This window comes from Phalacrocorax carbo, chromosome 4 (assembly GCF_963921805.1).
Source record: "Phalacrocorax carbo chromosome 4, bPhaCar2.1, whole genome shotgun sequence".
NCBI lineage: Eukaryota > Metazoa > Chordata > Aves > Suliformes > Phalacrocoracidae > Phalacrocorax > Phalacrocorax carbo.
The window spans coordinates 50,190,182-50,209,167 of NC_087516.1; the positions used below are offsets into that span (position 1 = coordinate 50,190,182).

The window sequence follows — 18,986 nt, forward strand, 5'->3', positions numbered from 1 at the left end:
GCTAGACGTGCAGCATCACCCTTCGGGCTCCCTCTCACTCTACCTCAACAGATTTGTGTGCTGCTTAGGGACATGCAGTTTGTCACGTGTTACACAGACCCAGCAAAGCTGCTATCCTATCCTGGGAGTTTCACTTGGACGGATGCAGGTTTGAATCCCAGGTTTTGCTTCAGAGCATAATACAAGGTACTCCAGGACATGTTCCAGGTGCTGAAAATCCTGCAGTGCAAAGCAACTCACCAGCTCTGCTTCCAAACATGTCTGCAGCAGTCTCAGCAGGAAATTGACTGGTCAACAAGCCAAGGGTCTGCAAACCAATATGCAAAATCAGTGCAGTCCTCTTGAGTGAAGTAGGCATCTAGGACCAGGAAATTCTCCTCCTATTCCAAGGGGATTAAATTCACTGTAAGCTCTGTGGGGACACAACTGATGCCCCAGTCCTTTCTGCCCTCTTCACACACTTTCAGTAAAAGCTGCAGGGTGCTCCAGAGAGGCCTTAGTTGTTTCTAACAGTTTAGTAACTTTCCAAGCAGGGACAAGAACAGGAATGTAATACATGCTCTGAACTCGGGTATCTCTGCTTTAGGGCACTGCCTTAAAGTCCTCTTTCCTTGTGGCTTAACTCATGAAAAATGACAGATCCTTAAAAAATTTGGGGCCTTCATCCCTGGGGCTCAGGAATGTTAAGTGGGGTCTAACAGGCAGGAGCTCAGTAAAGGGACACTGTATGCAGAGAACTCCAGGATGCATCCTTAAAAGAGAGCCACAACAAAATCAAAAGAACTATTGGCTTGGTTCTTCTGCACAGATCTCCCACCTGGCAGTTGCAAAGGGGAGACGTTTTTCAACTGCATAGAAAATTAAATGGCTTTTGCATATTAAAAAAATACAGATGAAAACAGAGTTACACCAGTTACTAAACAGTGGGCGGACAAGCAATCACGATTTCATATTAAATAGACCCAACCAGACTGATCTCCATACTGCCACACTCCTGGTATTACGGCTTCAGTGCACACAGCAGACTCAGTGCCTGCGAAGGCCAGGTAAAGCCGTGCTCCCGCTGAGGTGGCATGCCCTGGCAGGAGAGCTGCGGTCCCAAGGAGCAGGCTGCCAAAATGTCCTCTCACTCCTTCAATGTTCACACATCCCAAACCAGATGGGTGCACTGGGGAACAGGCCTCCGGCTGGAAAAGCATTCCAGTTTGTGGTTTCTTTACAACGTGGTTTCCACGCAACGTCACAGCAACAAATCGTTAGTTTCTTCCTATGGAGAATGGAAAGAGAGAGGTGAGTAGCAGCAAAGAGAGGAAGAGAAGGCCATCCAGCATGGCAGGTAACAGTAGGGAATGCTCTAACCTAAGTTCTGACTACACCAGGGCCCTTCATGTCTCATGGGCAGCAAGACTCAGGACAAGGCAGTTTCCTAGCGCTATTCCTGACACCATTCAAAGATCTCACCTCCCTTCCACTCACTCCAGCAACCACAGGCAATTTCCAGTCCCCGGTTTATCTACACCAACACAGAAGCACAATCAATTAATGCTTCTCACTGACATAAGAAAGGTTCAGATACCCACTGCCAGAGGTGGCAGGTCAACACATGAAATCTGAGCCCAAGCTCCCTCCCCAGCTGGAATGATACCCTGAAGAGACACCAAGCTGGTTGAGCTGCCAGCTTTTATTTGGCAGCTTTGTCCCCTGAAGTGAGGCACAATGGCTTATTTCTTCCTCCTGGCCCCTGCAATCTCCCACCGGAGTGGATTCTGCCGTGCATTTCCCAGTGTTAAGTTCCTGCCAAAGTGGATATTTGCAACCCTTACACGAGGCTGTTATTTGAAGGACCAGAAGCCAGGGGAACATCACACCTCTGCAACAGCAGCAGGTCCCAGCAGGATGCATGTCACTGTCTTGCACTGGTTGTAGGCCTGGTCAGCCCACATCCTGGTGGGGACTGCCTGCTGACCAGAACCACCCATCCCAGGTCTGGGAGAAAGGACCTCTGCCCCATGCCTGCCATCACAGCCCAAGGGTTAAGAGCTGTACATTAACACAAGCATTTTTAGTCCCTCATATCTCAGAACTCCACCAGCATCTGATGAAGGGGATCCTAGCTCTGGAAGTGCCTGCCTCCTATTTGATTTACACAAAATCAAATATTTGCATGGAGCAGGACTATACGGTCCAGTTATCAGGGCTCAGCTGTAGGGCACAAACCGACAGCAACATCTTAGAAGTCCTCAAAACCACCTAGTCAGGAGAGAAACCAGCATTGTGGTGCCAGTGCTCAGCCTACCCTTTCTCACATCTGGCCCAGGGGAGAATGCCTGCCCACAAAGCATGGCTGCCAGGGCCAGCCCGAGGGGATCAGGGCCAGTTTGTTCAACACAGCCACATGCTGCTTCACTAGATCTCTGCACAAAGATGCCTGGGTGACTTTGCTAGGAGGAGGACCCAGATCCAGGTTTCTGCTGCTCTAGTGGCCACAATGCATGGAGAGTATTGCAATGGCAACTCCAGAGCATCCAGATGTGGCAGACCATGAGCTGTTGGGGCTAGTGATAAGGAAGAAATGGCAGGTGCTGAGGGCACACTGACTGTCCTTCTTCCATCCCTGTGTGATTACAACACATCCTTACCGCCTCATGGCACAGTGTTATGTGAATGCACAAGGCAGGAAACACTTCCCACCCTGCTTCTCCTCCTGCTCTGCCAGCCACAGCTCAAACCTGTTGTGTGGGACACAGCCAACTGTTTTGCAGTGGAGCAATTTTAAAGGCTTCACAGCATCAACCCCCGCCCCGACAAAGCCTTGGCCAACTTCCACAAAACTCACTTGTCCAGGAATAAATCCAGGGAATCCCGCTACAGCTCATTTCAAGAGACTTTCCTCCAAGCAGGTCTGAATTAAATGGTACCAAGAACATTTTTACATTCATCATGAGATCCAAATGGGTTTTCAACACGCGATCAATGGGTCCACAGAATCCTATCCCCAGTGCTTCCCCTCTGGCCAGCAGCCCTGCCATCTGCAGCAATCGTTTTGCTTCATGCCTCGTTGTTGTCCCCGACCTCCAGGTGACTGCATCCGCTCCAGCCACAAGGCCCCCACCTGGGAGCTGCCCCTGCCCCACAGCATTTCAGAGTCCAAAGTCCCATCAATCCCCGTCAGCATGCAACTCCACAACTGGAGAGATGGGAGCACTGCAGAGCATCAGCCATGTTCTGCCCGGTGGAAAACCTTTGGCACCAGCACTGACGATTTATCTGGAAGAGGAAAGGATAAAGAAAAAGTAATGTAGCACGAGCAGCAGGGTTGATAGTGCTTGTGATGAGTAACTGAAGACACACAATTTTCTCTAGGCTTGTAAATAGGGAGGGTGAGGTCTTTAAAAGTAACAGAGGCCTTTTTGAGAACACAAGTTTCCTGCCAGCAGAGTGACTGTGAAACTGGGACACAGTCGTTAGCTGCTCTGGAAGGCAGGACAGGAGAACAAGTGCACAGGTGTAGCCTGACAGCACAGTACAACAAAAATTGCAGCCTCAGGTTAGAAATGGGCTGTGCCAAGTACACACACAGGAGGACCAAACGAATAGACAGTTGTGACCCGTGGCTCGTTATCAGGGCAGCTACTTTGTTTCCTGCCCCAGGTGGGCACTTCACCTTCACATACAGCTCAACAGCCACCCATCACTGAAGCTATTGTCCAGCAGGATGAGCTGCTATTTTGTGGTGGGAGGGTACTAAACAGAGAGAACAGCATTGAAAGCTACTTTCAGATACTGAAGTGAAAGTAACAGGCATCCACATGCATCACAGCACAGCAGCAGCCACAACCAAGACACTCGGCTTGCTCCTCTGAGCTCCCTGCCAGACTCCCTTGTGCCACTCCAAGGAGAGCAGGCCATGGCTGCATTTCTGTTCTGCAAGAAAACCTATGCATCAAAAAGCCAAGGCACTACCTGTTTTTGTGAGTGTTTGTTCCCACCACAACACAGCTCTGTTTTCCAAGCACATCCCCACTCTGTGTAGTGAAGGACATGTAGGCTACTGATACACAGGAGGGCAGGGCTTCTGTCTGGAGTTCTCACCCGGATGGAGGACTGGGCCAACAACAGTGCTGTGAAATTCAACGTGGACAAGTGCATAGTCCTACACCCAGCACAGGACAACCCCATGCATCACCACAGCCTGGGGTCCAGCTGGCTTAGGATGTGGTGGAGAACAGTTGAACACAAGCCAGCAGTGCATCTTCGTGACAATGAAAGCTAAGCTGTAACAAGGGAGACTCAAATGGGACAGAAGGAAAAAAATTCTGCCCCAGGAGAACAGAGTAACCCTGAAGTCCAGAGAGATGGTGGCCCCTCCATTCTTGGCAGTCATCAACCCTTGCCCATACAAGGTCCCAGGCAACCGACCCAGCTGTGAGGGTGGTCGTGCTTGGAACAGGGGACAGACAGAGACCTCCTGAGGTCCCATCCTACCTAAACCTGACCATGATTGTATTATCTCCTGATCTGTCCTGGCCTCTATGTGTACCTTGCATCTGCCACAACACAGCTCAGGAAACACCTCAACCCATTTTACTGTACCTCTTATCCTTTGAGCGGACTTGTCTATATCCACAAATAATTAGAACTGTCCCCAGGCTGTGGGGCTGCTACCTTCCAGAAAAAGTGCTTAGTGGGGGCATGTTTTACGCAGGCTTTCTGGAGTCTACTGACAGGGGAATGGGGGTCTGCTTTCAGGTCTCACTTGGAACAAGGGCTGATCACAGTAGGAGTTGGGGGGTAAACCAAGGCAACATTAACTCGCTCGCTGCCGTTCTTGGGACAGATGATCTCCGTCAGTCCCTCTGGTCTCGGCTGACTCAGCAGTTCTCCTGTGAATAAGGGAAAAGAATTAAAACATCTAAGCATCGGCAAGACAGCTTTTGCAATTTTTTCTTTTAGCATGTGCTTCCCCTCCCCCTCACCAACCAAACATCCATGACTGATGTAAGTGAACACTGTAAGAGGGCTTACTGGTCCTGCAACCCAAGCAGGTCTCATCTGTGTAACCATGGTGAATGTCCTGGTGATTACAGCTTGGAGACATGCTGCTCCACACAAATGTAACATCTGCCATCTTTTCTGCCTCTGCTTTGAATCACTGCACACAGACTTGAGTGCTCCTTAGGGATTCATAGCATCTAGATGGAGCTTAATGAGATGGAGGTTTTAGGAATAGGTGTTTTAATTAGGCTTTGGGGGGGGCAGATGGGATCCAAAAATTTACTTTCAATCTCCATGAAAAGAAAGAAGCTGAACTGTAGCATCAGCAGTATAATTGGTAGACAGATAAAGCTACGGATACAAGCCTTATTCACATCTGCATACTATAGCCACCCACAGCCACAAAGCTACCCAAAAAGCAGCGGTCTTTCAGTTCAGGCAGAAGGTTGCTACAATGACCCTGCCAAGACCACCTTCTTTGGTATGAACCACAAAGAAGATAGTTTGAAAGCAGCACCACAGACATGATTTTTGTATCACTTCAGTATTTCTCCTCTAAGAAATTCTAGGGAGAGTCTCAAATCAGCCACAGACAAGTGTGCTTGACCTTTTCTGAACCTGTATGTTACCTCCTGTTCTGTCCCTGAGCAACCCTGCCCATTGCAGCTGTCCAGCTGTTGCCCCAGTACTGTGATTTCTGAGCTGGAGCCACCTAGGAGCTGGAGACACCCTGGTGTTCTGCGATGGCTGGCCAACCACAGGGTGCCTCTTTTAGTTGCCAGAACAATATTTAGAAACAGGTAAAAATCTTGAGAGGACTCCCTAGCACCCCTCTCCCTGGGCGTGCTTGCCACAGCTGCCGTGGGACTGCTGCTGTGTCCTGCGTCACATTATCCTCTGCTGAGCATGCAGATCCCAGCTCCCAGCTCTCCCCTAATGGAGACAATACCAGCTCTGCGAGTCAGTAGCAGCGGGGGGCTCTCCACCACATGGTATCCCTCTGCTAAATGAGTTGTGTCAGCTCCACTGTTCAAGTGCCAAGTTGGCAGCTACTCACCACTGGCACCCTTGTAGAATGCAGTCCAGGGCAAGATGGAGATCAGCTCAGTGAGAGGGGAAAGGCAGGTGCTGAGCTGTGCCCAGCTCCAAGGAACACTTCCCCAACAGCTCGCTCAGAGCAACTCAAGTTTCCTCCTGGCTCTGCTCCACACATGACTGCCCCAGCAGGGCAGATTCCCCAGCCATCTATGTGCCATCTTCTTGGCATAGTCCAGCCACAGCTTAGACACCCAATAGCACCAGAATCACCTCTTGATAACAGTCTGGCAGGTAGGGTCTGCTCTCAAAGGCAATATGGGTTGGCAGCATCCATGCCCAGCAAGGGCTTAATTTTTCTGCTGAGCGTGCCTACATTGGTGCCGCGCAGTCCTACCTGAGGCAGAGGCACCAGACCACAACTGGCTTCTGCCAGCTAGGTCAGTGACTCCCTTTACAGAGGCAGGCCAGCTGTAAGCAGGCTGCAGTCACAGATCCACACAAAGCTCCATGTACCCACCAATCAAGCAGCCACTATGAGCTGTCCCCACTTCCACTAAAACACTCAGGACAGATGGTCCTTGGACTCCCCTATTTTGAAATACACTTGCAATAAATTCCTCTGCTGTTAAACAAATAACATCAGACAGAAAAATGTCTCCCTGTGTCTAGCTGCAATTGCCAGGCACCCCAGGAAAACCAGAAAAGAAATCACACTTCAAAGAAGAACTGCCCAGCCTGTGCAGCAATAGCACAACAGTCAGCCCCATCGCGCCTGAAGCTCCCCAAATGCCGGTTCCCTCCTCTCCTCCTCACACTGTTTCTCTTCTCACTTTCATGAAAAAGCAGATCTAAAACCCCTTCGTTTTTCCAAAGCAAGAACACATTGTTTGGTATCATGAAAGCAGAGGGGAGGGCTTGGCAGGGAACATGCATGCACACAGTTCCTCCTGACAGATACCCTACCTCTGAGGCCAGTAATTCCAGTCTGCCCCCATGGTCCACAAATGAATTCACATTTGGTTTGACTGTCTACCCTTGTCTCACACCCACACTCAAACCTGAAGTGGCAAAGCAGCTTTTAAGCCATGCAGATATATCTCCCAAAACAGAAGAATCGTGATGGTATTTGCAATTCAAAGTTAAATCTGCAAGGCAGCATCCTCAATTATGTGAGCTGTCACACACTGAAAGGAGCATTGCATCCCATCAGGCACATATGCCACCAGGCTCCATGTCCTAGTGATTCCCAGGTTTCCAACCCCAGGTTGACTTCCAAACTGCAGTATTGCTAACAGTACTGAAAACACTGGCTCTGAAAGATGAGTCATAAAATCAGTGCACCATTATGCGCTTTAAAAACAGGGCTAATATCAATTAGATCTTAAAGCAGAGGAGTGCAGGAAGACTAGTCTGTCTGCTTGAGCCTTCATTCCCATTTCCATTTCCCTACTTCAGGAATTCTTAGATGGAGATTTCTCAAGCTGAGGAGATTGCTGTAGGGTAAGATAGGTGCCTGATTAGAGGGAAACCTCTTCTCACAGTTCTTCAGTCACCCCTCCTTTTCTTTATGGCTTTACCTTCCCCTCCCTTCCCCTGTATGTTGCCTCTGGGATAAAGCTCACTTCACTCTATCCCCAGTCCCATCCACACCTTCTCCAGCCCCACTCCCATTTCCTGCTGAGACACACGCTGCTCCCCAGAACAAAGACTTTTCTCACAGTTACTCCATGAGATACATCATGCTCCAAGTGGGCAGAAGGTCACCTGTGCATCCTTCCTATTTCTCCCCAACCCCAGCTAAGGGATGTCCCACTGCCTTCCCACCACAGCATTCTCAGCCCCTTGTCTTTGCAAACTGCTCATCTTTACTGCATAAACTCACAGTACTAAACCCTTCATAACTATCTAAATCATGCTACACATCACTGCTAAATAAAAGCCAGTGTAAACCCCATTGCAATGTGCAATCTTCAGAGTTGTAACAAACTAGCATTGAGACGCTGCTTGGATGCAACTCTCCAGCCCAGAATCTCTCAGAGTTTTCAGAAACTTCACGTTTCTATTCAGAAATTATTCCAACTGCAGGACATTAGAAATAAAAAGTGTCCAGGGCTGTGGCACCATGGGAAAGAGGAGATAAAATCAAGTATTGCACTGATACAAAAGAAAAAGCTAAGTGCCTGACATGCAGTGGCGTTTGCTTTATTTAATTGTTAAGTTTAGATGTAGCTGGAGCAGCCCATGTCTGCAGCACTTGTTCTGCCCCTATGTACAGACTAGCCAGTCTGTATTTTGATTGCACATTCCTTCATGAGCATGTCACAAATTATACTGGAAACCTCAGTTCTGCCAGCCTCCTCTGAAAGGTTGCCTTGCAATGGCGCATACACAAACCAAGAAGCTTACCCTAGTCTCAACGTGGCCTTGGTTTTAACATTAACTTCCACAGAAGCCACTAAGGTTTTAACCAACACTCCAGCTACTTTGTCTTAAGGCTAAAGACTAACGCAACTGAGTTTTTGAAGAACAATCCCATCTTCCAGGAGACAAATTTGCATCACTAAGATTACTCAGCTGATTTAGGATGATGAGCCCTATTTGCAAAGGCACTTTAATGCTGGGTAATTGCTGACCAAGGCCTGATTTTTAGATGCATCTAAGTCCCAGTTCAGGTGACAGCAGAGAGGCACCCACCAAGCCTGGTTAAAAGCACCTGCAAACAGACAGCAGATGCTTTAGAAAATGCTCCTTTGCTGCCTCTCCATTTACAATGGCACAAACGGTGCAGAGAAGTTGCATCTATCCCATGGCCAGCCTCCTGACATTTTGGCAGAGAAACAGGTCTCCACAACTGGCTACAATGTGCTGTACAGCAAGCTAATGCTGAGACACAAACCCAGACCCTGTCATGAAACTACCATAGCTGGTTTTGGCTGCAGCGTAAGCTGGTTTGTAAATTCCCCCAGGCAGATGGGCGCAGCAAGTCATCCTGCCCGCACCATTTAAAAGAAACTTGCTACACATGGGCGGTCACAGGCAAAGGTAGGAACAGACCTTCAGCCATGCCCAAAGCTCTGCCAGAAGGGCCTGTTTCCTCTCAGCATTAGCCAGCTCACCCGAAGCAGATATTTCTATGTCAGCAAGATGTTCTTTGCTGCTGCTGTTTTATCCCAGAACAGACACAGGCACAGCCACCTTTGAGCCACTTGCGCTGGGTTGCCGGGCCAGGCCGGTGCCTGCAGCCCACAAGGATTAACTGTATGTGCCAGACAGAGCTCAACCATGTATCGCCACTCAGTGGACGAGGAAGACATTTCTACCATCGCGTATGCCCAGGAACACAGAAAAGCATAGGTGTACAATTTTTGGTCAAGTACAGAGTTAGGCACATTTTTCCTTCCGTCCTTGATTTACTGTCATTTGGGGAGGGATGCCTCCCTTGGAGCCCATGCCAGTGATCAGACCCATGCATGCTGCAAAGCACACTTCACTGGCATTTAGGAAATACCCGTGAAATGCCAGATACCCATGACAAATCAGAGATTTAGGAGGGAGGCTGACAGCAAGAAAAGCGAGTACTTGCAGGAGTGTTAGGTTACTCTGCGCTGGCAGCCACACAAGCCCAACTGTAAGCCTACTTGGCTGCCTAACAGAGAAGGGTTTTGCACACAGGGAGGAAAATCCCACACAGACTATTTGCCTTCACACAGTTTCCATTGCCATGGCTGTGTTGTGGCACAAGGTTCCCTGTTCATGTGTCAACAATCTGCAGCAAGGACACAGGGCTGAGAGACTGCTCCAGCTGAAAGCAGAGACATCACAAAAGGGAGCAGAGTAGGGTGAAATCCATATTAGGAACATAAAGTTTCATGAGCCTCACATTGCAGTTGTGGTTAAAGGAGCTTAAAACTAGCAAACAAAAACAACAACGATTGCAGTGTGTGAAAGTGCCCCAGTGGGAGAGACCACTGGGAAAGAAAGGAACAGAGAAGAAAACTCTGTTGGTAAGTACCAATCACAACAGCAGGCTGGTGAGCAGAACCACCCATCAGCACATGCTCAGGAACAAATCAGCCTAAGATTACATGTAGTTAAAAAAGAAAGGGAAGACTTGAACAAAAAGCAAAGCTTGCTCTGGAAATGCAGAGCGGAAAAGGTGGCCAGTCACAAGGCAAAGGACCAACCTGCAGAGGTAAGTCCCCAAGACCAGAAGCTGAGAGCCCAGAGAAAAGGTTGTGGAGAGCAAGGAAAAGGGTTAGAGCTTTCCAAAATATGCAAAAGGAACTGATGGCAATTTGCCATTTCTCCTTTGAAGGGTTCAAGGCCAAATATGTCAGCAGTGACACCTTCCTCGAACAGAGAGTAGTCTCCTGTGGGTGCCCAGCTCCACCCCAGAGCACCACAACCGTCGGAGGAGCAGGTTCAGCCTTGGGGCTGCTGGCTGATCCAAGAACCTGACAGCTTTCCAGCTCTTGCATTCATAGCACCAGCTGCCTCATGAGCCAGCATCTCATCTCTAGGCCTCACATCTCCGGCTGTGGACATGTATATGGCTCACCTTGAATATTTCCCCCAGCTGCCTGCACAGAAAAGTATTTTCCCATGGCTCTTAATTCATGCCAGATGACAGAAACGTGAAACAACCTCCATGGTGGATCTCTGAAAACAGGCAGGAGTACTTTTCAGCTTGGAGCTGACAGGTCTAGGTCAAGCTTCAGGACCCAGAGCCACCGTTCCCCAGGCCAGGAACGCCAGACACACTGCAGAAGCCGTGCTCTGCTCAGCTCAAGCCCAAGCAGCTTTCCCCACTGCAGCTGAGATCACCCTGCACTTTACCTCCTAACCAAGTTACTACCAGGCTAATCACCCTGGTGGGAAGCCAGGGCCATGCCAAAGAGTAAGGTGCTTTGCAAAGCCTGCCCAGGAGACAGGGAGACAGATGCTGTACCTTGCAATCGCTACCTCTAATTTCGGTCACTCAGAGAAGGCGAGAGGTGACACAAACACCAGCTGCAGACTGGAATGCTTAAGGGGGTTAAATACCCTCCTCCTTCCCCAAGTCATGACAGTCAGCTAGCTCTTAGCCCCTTGCTGTCACAGCAGAAGAGGACATTGACAGACCTCAGTGGTTGCAAAAGCTCTGAGGAAGCTGGCATTGGATGAGTGTATGCCTGTGTAGAGAACTTGAGTGGAAAGCATTTTGGATGCTCGACTCAGCAGCTAAAGGAGGGTAATTATTCAAAATGACAATTTACATCTCATCCACTAATTTCCCCAACATGAGTTATTTGACATCATCCCTTACCAGTGCGGCAGTACAAGGTTTCCAAGTATAAAACTTGGAAAACTCTATGTTTGTCCCAAAACATTAGTTAATTACTTTTTTCTCAGGCACACTGAAGTTAATTATAGTTAGAACTAGAATCCAGTTAAGAGCAAAACAAAAAACCCACACATTCCCCAAACCACACAACTCAGTACTTCCTACCTCCATACTCACAAACCAGAATGGAGAGAGCAGTAGGAAATCATCAAAACAGTTCCATCAAAATAACTCCAGGAGTGGTCATGAAGGTTTGAGACCTTCTGTCTCCTTCTGACAGTACAAAATAAGCAGCTCAGACAAATAAAGGATGGTTGACTTCTACATAATTCCTAAGCCAGTGTGGCTCCATGACGCATGCAACGTCTCCTCTTTCCACAACTCACGAAATGCTGAGCATAGGGAGCATTTGTGCCAGGTAACGCTGTCGTCTCAGCAAGAGACTTGCCATGAGGAGAGAAGACTGTGACTTTTGACACCACCCTGACCCCCTGCAAAAGGTCAGGGGAGAGTGAACATGATGCCGTTTCTCCACTCTGTCCCATCAAACTCAATGTATTTCAAACAGTATTTCAGCATGAGTAGCACTCCATCCTTCTTCCTGTGCAGTGGGGAAGGTGGGAGCAAGGCACCTCTGCCCATGAGTGACCAGGGCAGACAAAGGAAGTCACCACAGGGGACAAGTAAACAGCACAGAATAAAGGTTCAGGAAAAGGAGAGGGAGCAGTAGAAAAAAGTTGAAATAGAAAACAAAACATCCTCCAAATTGCGGAATATTTTGCTGCCCTTCTAATATCTAAAAAGCTTCTTGAATTGGCAGGTTGCAACACAGCACTTTCAGATGACTGCAATACAAAGCCATGAAAAATTTATTTCCTTCATTAACATTTTAGGACCTTATTAGCTGGAACGAAATCAACTGTCAAGGCATTTTAAGGGAGAGTCATGGTGTAATGAGCTCAGTGCGAATTATCCTCATCCTAGAATAGAAACAGGCCTGTCACTGAGCAACCAAGTCCAGAAACTACCTTTTGGTTATTTTTAATTCCAACCCTTCAGCGGTATCTGCCATGAGCACTTTCTCATTCTGCCAAGGCACCAGCTGGACAGAAGGCTGCAGCCACCCCCAACCTGTCTGCTCTCACCCAGTAAGAGCAAGGCACGACCGCATGCAGAGTACCCACCCGAACGCTAGACACCACCAGCTGCAGCCAGTCCAAACAGCAACAATCCCCACCAGCCCTGAGCCCACGTTTCCAAACAGTAATTCCAAAGCTATTACACCCCCGTCACAGAGGAGATGGTGAGCCTTCTTTCATCCAGATGATTAGCATGCTGCAGATTCCACTAAAGTAAAAAAAAAAAGTATAAAAGAGCTCTCAAAGCCATTACTATGATAAACAAAGTTAACAGGCAGGGTCCACTGAGGTCTGTAGGCAGCTTACCAGGACTGGTCAGCATTCTGCTAGCTCCGACTCTGTGTTTGGGTCACAACACATTAACAGCTGGCCACGTGAAAAGCCAACCCCTGGAGAGGGGCTGACAAGGTTCAGCCCATGGACTTCCAGCCTTAAGCAACTGATGAGACAGGGCCAAGTCCCAGCCTGCCCCTCTGCTAAATTTAGAGAATTAGGCAAGCCTGCAAGACATTTTTCCTCACGATAGTTTGCTATGGCATTGCACCCAGAACTGGTTGATCTTTTTTTGCCTGCTCCAACACAAGAACTAGGAAGCCTTGACGCAGGTAGTGCAAGGAGCACTCAAAGAAAACCAAAGGAACAGTCCAGCACCTGACCGAGGCTGCAGAACTCCCTGCTGCAACCCGCTGTAGATTCAAGCTCACGAGGGTTCATGAAGAGACCGAACCAGTCACTGGCGAAGTGTCTTTAAGCATTACTAAAGAGACAAACCCCTGTGCTGAAGACAGACAAAAGCTGGGAGAACACCTGGGACAAGTTTTTTTCCCCACTGGCTTGCTCCTTCCCTGCAAGATGACCACGCATGCCATGGCTGAAGGTAGGACCCGAGCTATGCAGCCCCTCTTCTGGAACAAGCATTCAGCAAAGTCCATCTGGGGAGTGAAAGACCTGCAGCTTCCCGTGTAGTAGCCTTTTACATTCTGCCAGAAGAACCCTTTTCTTTTTTTTTTTTATGTGCCTTTCACCAGCCAAGAAAAAGAAGAACAAACCAAAACACACACACACGACATGTGCGTAGGTGTGCTGCCCAACAGTTTTCCCTAAGATTAAATAAAGTCCTTCCTAGGTAAACGTAACTTGGCTCCATGAGTTGCTGTTGCCTTAGGGCCATTCCAAAGCTTCAGTGTGTTCAGCAAACTGAATTGGAGGGAGCTGTATTTTCAAACCTGCATGGTAGGTATTCTCTTCCAGATCATTTAAGGTTATATCCATGCGTAATACTCCTCAGTGAAGTTATTTTGATCACTCTAAAACTCTTCCTGTTCAGCAGGACAACAACAGACCCCACTTAAGCAAATGGACAAATTATTCTTCTTTTCCCTTCATCATCATTGACTGGTCTAAGGAGCAAAGTCTAAACACCGTTAAGTCCCACTCAGGCTCAAATATTAAATCAAGTGCGTTACCTGTTAATTGAACCAACCTGAGCTAATCCCTGTTTTAATCTATTAACATGACTTTCTATTGAAGCCACTTCACTGTGGAATTTGATCTATACACATATATCACAGTGATGGTGCTTCTCCTCAGAGCTACCCACTTCCTACCAGTTAATAACTAACACCACATTACGTGCTGACCACAGGTATGGCTTTAGCTGAGTAGGAATGTACAGGATCACAGAAGGTTCCTTAAAGCCATCAAATCTAACTTGTGTCTCTGCGTGTATATTTTCTCCCTTTATGCTGAAGTTCCATGATTACATCCTTTGGTCAAGTGTTTCTTCCTTGTAAGATAGAGTGTGATGTAGATTTGGTTGAAGCTATATGGCTGAAATCAGAGGAGCACAGCACTGAGACCAGTGGCCAGCTCTCCTCTTGGTCTCATGGGTAGGCTGGTGTTTTCTACAAATGCATTGCTGGTACACATGGCAGTGCCCAAGCAGCACTCCACACAGCTCAGAGCTTGAGTTTCCCTGTGCCAACACAGGCAGAGAACTGATTTTTGTTTTAAATCTTCTCCATTCGTTTGGTTTAAAGTATTTTTGGTATTACCAAAATTGCTGTCTTTGAAGTCTGAGTGAGCTGCTGGCTTTGAACTGCTCAATGGTCAAGAACAAAGCTCTGTCTGTTCCTTTACTACTAAGAGCTTTACAAAATTGTTTTCGACTTGTCCCCTTCTCCAGAGGGGATAGGAACTAATCTTTTAGATCTTTTTTTCATGGTGATTCCTCAGCATTTCCAATAATTTAACTGTGCTTCTCTGAACCCTCTCATTCCCTCATATCTAAACAGGTGACAACTAACAGCTGTAAATCAAGGCAATAATGAGCTTTTGCTTACAAACACCTTCTCCCCATAGGAAAGTGCTTATTTATGGACTTAATATTATAGATTGTTTTACCACCTCTGCTGAAACCAATTCTTACTGCTTTTTAGTCTGCCACTAGAACACCTTCCAAAATGATAAGTCATGCAGGTTCAGAAACAATAGCTTTGCTACTTAACTCCTGTAGAGTTCATTGCCTGCGAAATGCCATCTGGTCTGGGGCTCTCAGTGCCCAAAAATAAACTGCAGCATCCGTCTTCACTGTTTAAAAATTGCTTCTACAGCAGTCATGTTTGCTACTGAAACAGGAAGGAGACGTGGGTGCTGTAACTCATCAGCCTCCCAGGGAGGCAGCAGCATTACTAGCAGAACGTTTCACTCCACCATCATCTCCTCTACCCCCCTGCGCCTTCCTAGGAGCTGCCTGCTCCACCATGGTGACTCCATGACAGAGCTGTGCTCCTAAGTATTTGTCCTGCAAATCTGTATTACTCCCAGGTTTCCTCCAGGCAGCTTCCCACCAGGTGGATGGCTCTGAGGTACTTACTCCCCAGTGTCACTGTCACATAGCCCCAGCCACCTCTTCTTCATATGTTTCATCATCTCATGTGAACTGCAGGCTGGCTGGCTCTCATCTGGACATGCCCAGCACCGATCCCCTCAGAGGGATCTGTCTTGAGAAGAAATAACCTTAAAACTTCACAGGCATTAATTTGTACTGATCAAAAAGGAGAGACTCAGGGAGATCTTAAGCACATGGTCAAGAGATCCCAAGATCGAGGACAATTGGGGCTGGAAAAGCAGGAACTGGCAGGACGCTTGCTCTGAGGGGAGATGAAGCAGACATGGAAGCTCAAGAGATGGCTTCTGCCTTCTCTTGCAGGTGCCCGCATACAGGAGGAAAAGACTGCACATTTCAGAGCTACTCAGACATCACATGTTATTTTAGACAGTGAACTTCCCACAATACAACAGCAGAGCAACAACCAAAGATATAAGGTCAATCACACACAAATTTACACAAAAGGCCATTACAAGAGAAGCAAAGAGGATCCCCTCCTCTGCTACACTTCATCCAGGATCAGTTTGTTTCAAGATGCAGGAGGCCCTGGAGAGCCACCAGTATTTTGGACACAGAGAGTTTAAAGGGGAAACGTGAGCCAGAGTGGACTAGAAAGAGCCTTTTCTTCCCTCCACCACCACCACAGGTTTGCTCTGTGAGAGGAAAAATCAGAGAAATCACAGACCTACTGTCTGCTCCTATCTCCACATGTAAGGATCTTGCATGGTTGGTGCTAGTGGAAACATGCCCCACAGCTCTGGACTTCAGCAGCAGTTGCCTGGGAACCAGAGGCACCTGTATCCCTTCTCCATGATCTGTATCCCTCTCACCCCCCTCAGACTCCTGCATTTTTCTTAAACACTCAAGCCAAGAGAACAGTCCTCCGAGCAAGGCAAAGCTTTATTAAAAATGACTTCTGATTAAAAAGAACTTTTAAATCTTTTTGTAATGATGACTGGATTATCCGCATCATGCTGCATTATGCAACTGGGGATAAAGCAGCACAGAGCAAGTGACAATAATGCCATCTCTAGCAGAGCCACAATGTTGTGGGCAACTCCCAGTCCCAGCGCTCACCTGCAAAGCTTGGATGGGGCTGGGCACACTTGGTATATCCCAGAGAAGTAGAACCATGCACGAAGCTTGTACGGCACAGCAGCTGCAGAGCATTTTGCAACATAGATTTCAACCAGAGGTGCTGTTTCAGGGGAATACTACCATGAAATGCAGGTAAGAGTGACAGACCTCTGACCTGGAGCCCGGTCCTGGGTATGCCATAAAGCATGACAACTTGTCATGCCATACCGGCACTGAACTGGAGGCCGGGCAAGAACTGCACTCGAGCTGCTCAACCTCCCTACACAGGCCACACTACCAGCATCCACCCTGCTGTCCAGGGATAGGAGCAGCCACACAGTAAGTGAACAGCCATACTGCTCAGCTTCCTCTGGCCAGCTTTTAATGGGAAGCACATTTTTAAGCACCTGCAAAGTGCTATGCCAGAAATCCATGTCAGATTTAAAGCCAGCTTACTGTGCTCCTCAAACCAGCCTATCAAGCATCTCCTCTCCTCACACCCTCTTCAGCCTAATGGTTTGGGTTTTTTTTTATTTTTTACCTTTTTTTTTTTTTTTAAATCACTATGAATCAGTGTGAGTCACTAACCTGAGCATGGTCTTGCCTTGTTTGGCAACATTTTCTTAATATTGTGTTTAGCTTCACTGCAGGCACTCAAAAATGTGCATATGTGTGTACATAACATGCTAGGCTCTCTTTTGCCGTAGAAGAAAGATGTGATTTATTTCAAAGACAGACAAGGAACAAGTTAAAAATAACAGGCAGCTTCAAAAACTTCACGGTAGCTTTCTGTTACAAAAGATGACAGAGAAAGGTACTCTTTTTTTTCCCCTGATCCCAAAGGAAGGTTCCCAAACTTTTTTAATCCAAAAAAGTCTTTATTTTGGCTGAGCCTTTGAGGCACAAATACACTACTTGGGAAGAGACACACACAAGACTCAACTCTTGATCATTTATTTCAGCATCTCACTCTAGGAAGGCTCCAAGCTGACCATAGCAGCCACTTGCTGAGCTGAATTATTTGCATGTGCAAGCATTGGTTAAGATCTTGCCAAAATCTAATAATGATCACCTTGGAATCTGTAGAGCTCCCCTGAGAAATTACAGACTTCTCACCTATTAAAGCTGGCATGAAAATGTCACCAATGTTAGATGACAGGCTTCCACTTCACCAGTGTGAGCAAGACGCCCTGCCCCAAACCCCTGACAGTCCAGGTTCAGGTACACAGATCTGACACAAGCTGTTAGCGAGGACAAAGCACACAGGAGCTTCAATCCCCACAGAGCCCTCAAGCACTGTCACAAAGCTGGGCAAAAGTACCTGGAGACAACTGAAGTTCCAGAAGGAGGCTTATATCACCTCCATTTTCACCCACTGAATGTTTCTGCAAAACTGTCCACCAGAAGCTTAAAAAAAAAAAAAAAAAGAAATTCTTGCTCAGCAGATCTCTGGGACTCTGGGATATTGAATCCAGCAAGAAATGGCATCCCTTCCCAATGTCCCAGTTGTCTGCCTTCACTCCCATCTCAATGTGATGGTATGTGACTGGGATGCCTCAGACCTGGTCCATAACAGGATACAGTGAAAGGAAATCTGTATTAAAGACATCTGCAAAACCAGAGGCATGACTGGTTCTGGCACAAACTCCCATTGCACATGCAGTTGTCTCCCTACTTTGGTGGCAGTAAAACACCATCTTCTCTACACTGCCCTCCTGGAATTTGGATGATGGAAGTTGGGGTGGCTTAAAGTCCATCACAGTAGCCACTCACTACACCTCCAAGATACTGAGAAAGTTAACCATTGTCAGAGCAAAGGGCTTATTGCTAACTTTTTAAACAGAGCGCTGAGCCCCAGAGCAAGGTGGGCAGGCCCAGAGACCCTCTGCTGAGCAGACAGGGCTCGAGAGAGCTGAGCAGGGCTGCCAGGGGACCCTAACCAGCGCCAGCACAAGGCCAGCATGAACAGACTGCCCTCAAAGCCTTGAAGCTGCAGTATGGCTGCCTTACTTGACAAAACCAAATTTCTTGTTTTGCACTGTAGCCATCACTTAGTGCCCAACCAAAATAGATGTAAGCTGCTCCACAGTAAAAATAACAGCAACCAAGAAACGTTATGTCAGATCACAGGAAGGGGAAGCTCTTTTTTGATAGATTTCCTAAATTTAGCAGCTTTGATAAACCAAAGTCACTTGGACATGAAAATTTTCCATATCCAGTGATGCATCACTATCTGAAATAAAAGCATCAAAATCTCTCTCAGACAAAGAAAGAGCCTGTTCAAAAGGAAGATTTAGAGAAACACCCAGGGAGCTGAAAACTCATCTGGTTATGCAACGTGTGTAAGTAGGCCTGGTGCTGGCTGCCGATTCCCTGGTTTGGAAACCTGCCACCAAGCACATTTGACCCCATCCAGCAGTTCTGCCTGTAAAATACAGCCACACATAGCAAGTGGGTACGAAGCACCATGCAGACCGGGAGAAGAAGCACACACAAAACCCTCCATCTCTTCCTCTCCTTGCGG

General features: G+C 47.6%; 1 protein-coding gene across 4 annotated transcripts in view; it reads right to left on the minus strand.

Moving 5' to 3' along the window:
* Nucleotides 1–853: 853 nt before the first annotated feature.
* MFHAS1 (multifunctional ROCO family signaling regulator 1) overlaps nt 854–18,986 on the minus strand; it is a 31,973-nt gene continuing 13,840 nt past the window's right edge. For 2 of the 4 annotated variants that reach the window (XR_010372694.1, XR_010372692.1), the window contains exons 2-4: nt 4,757–4,883; nt 2,837–3,267; nt 854–1,267 (exon numbers count right to left, since the gene is read on the minus strand). Coding sequence is in view for 1 of the 4 variants with exons in the window: in XM_064449899.1 (XP_064305969.1) it covers nt 3,264–3,267; nt 4,757–4,883 (131 nt within the window). In the remaining 3 variants the exon portion in view is untranslated. Of the gene's footprint in view, nt 1,268–2,835; nt 3,268–4,725; nt 4,884–18,986 lie in introns of those variants that run through there. The other 2 variants (XR_010372693.1, XM_064449899.1) reach the window with 2 other exon arrangements.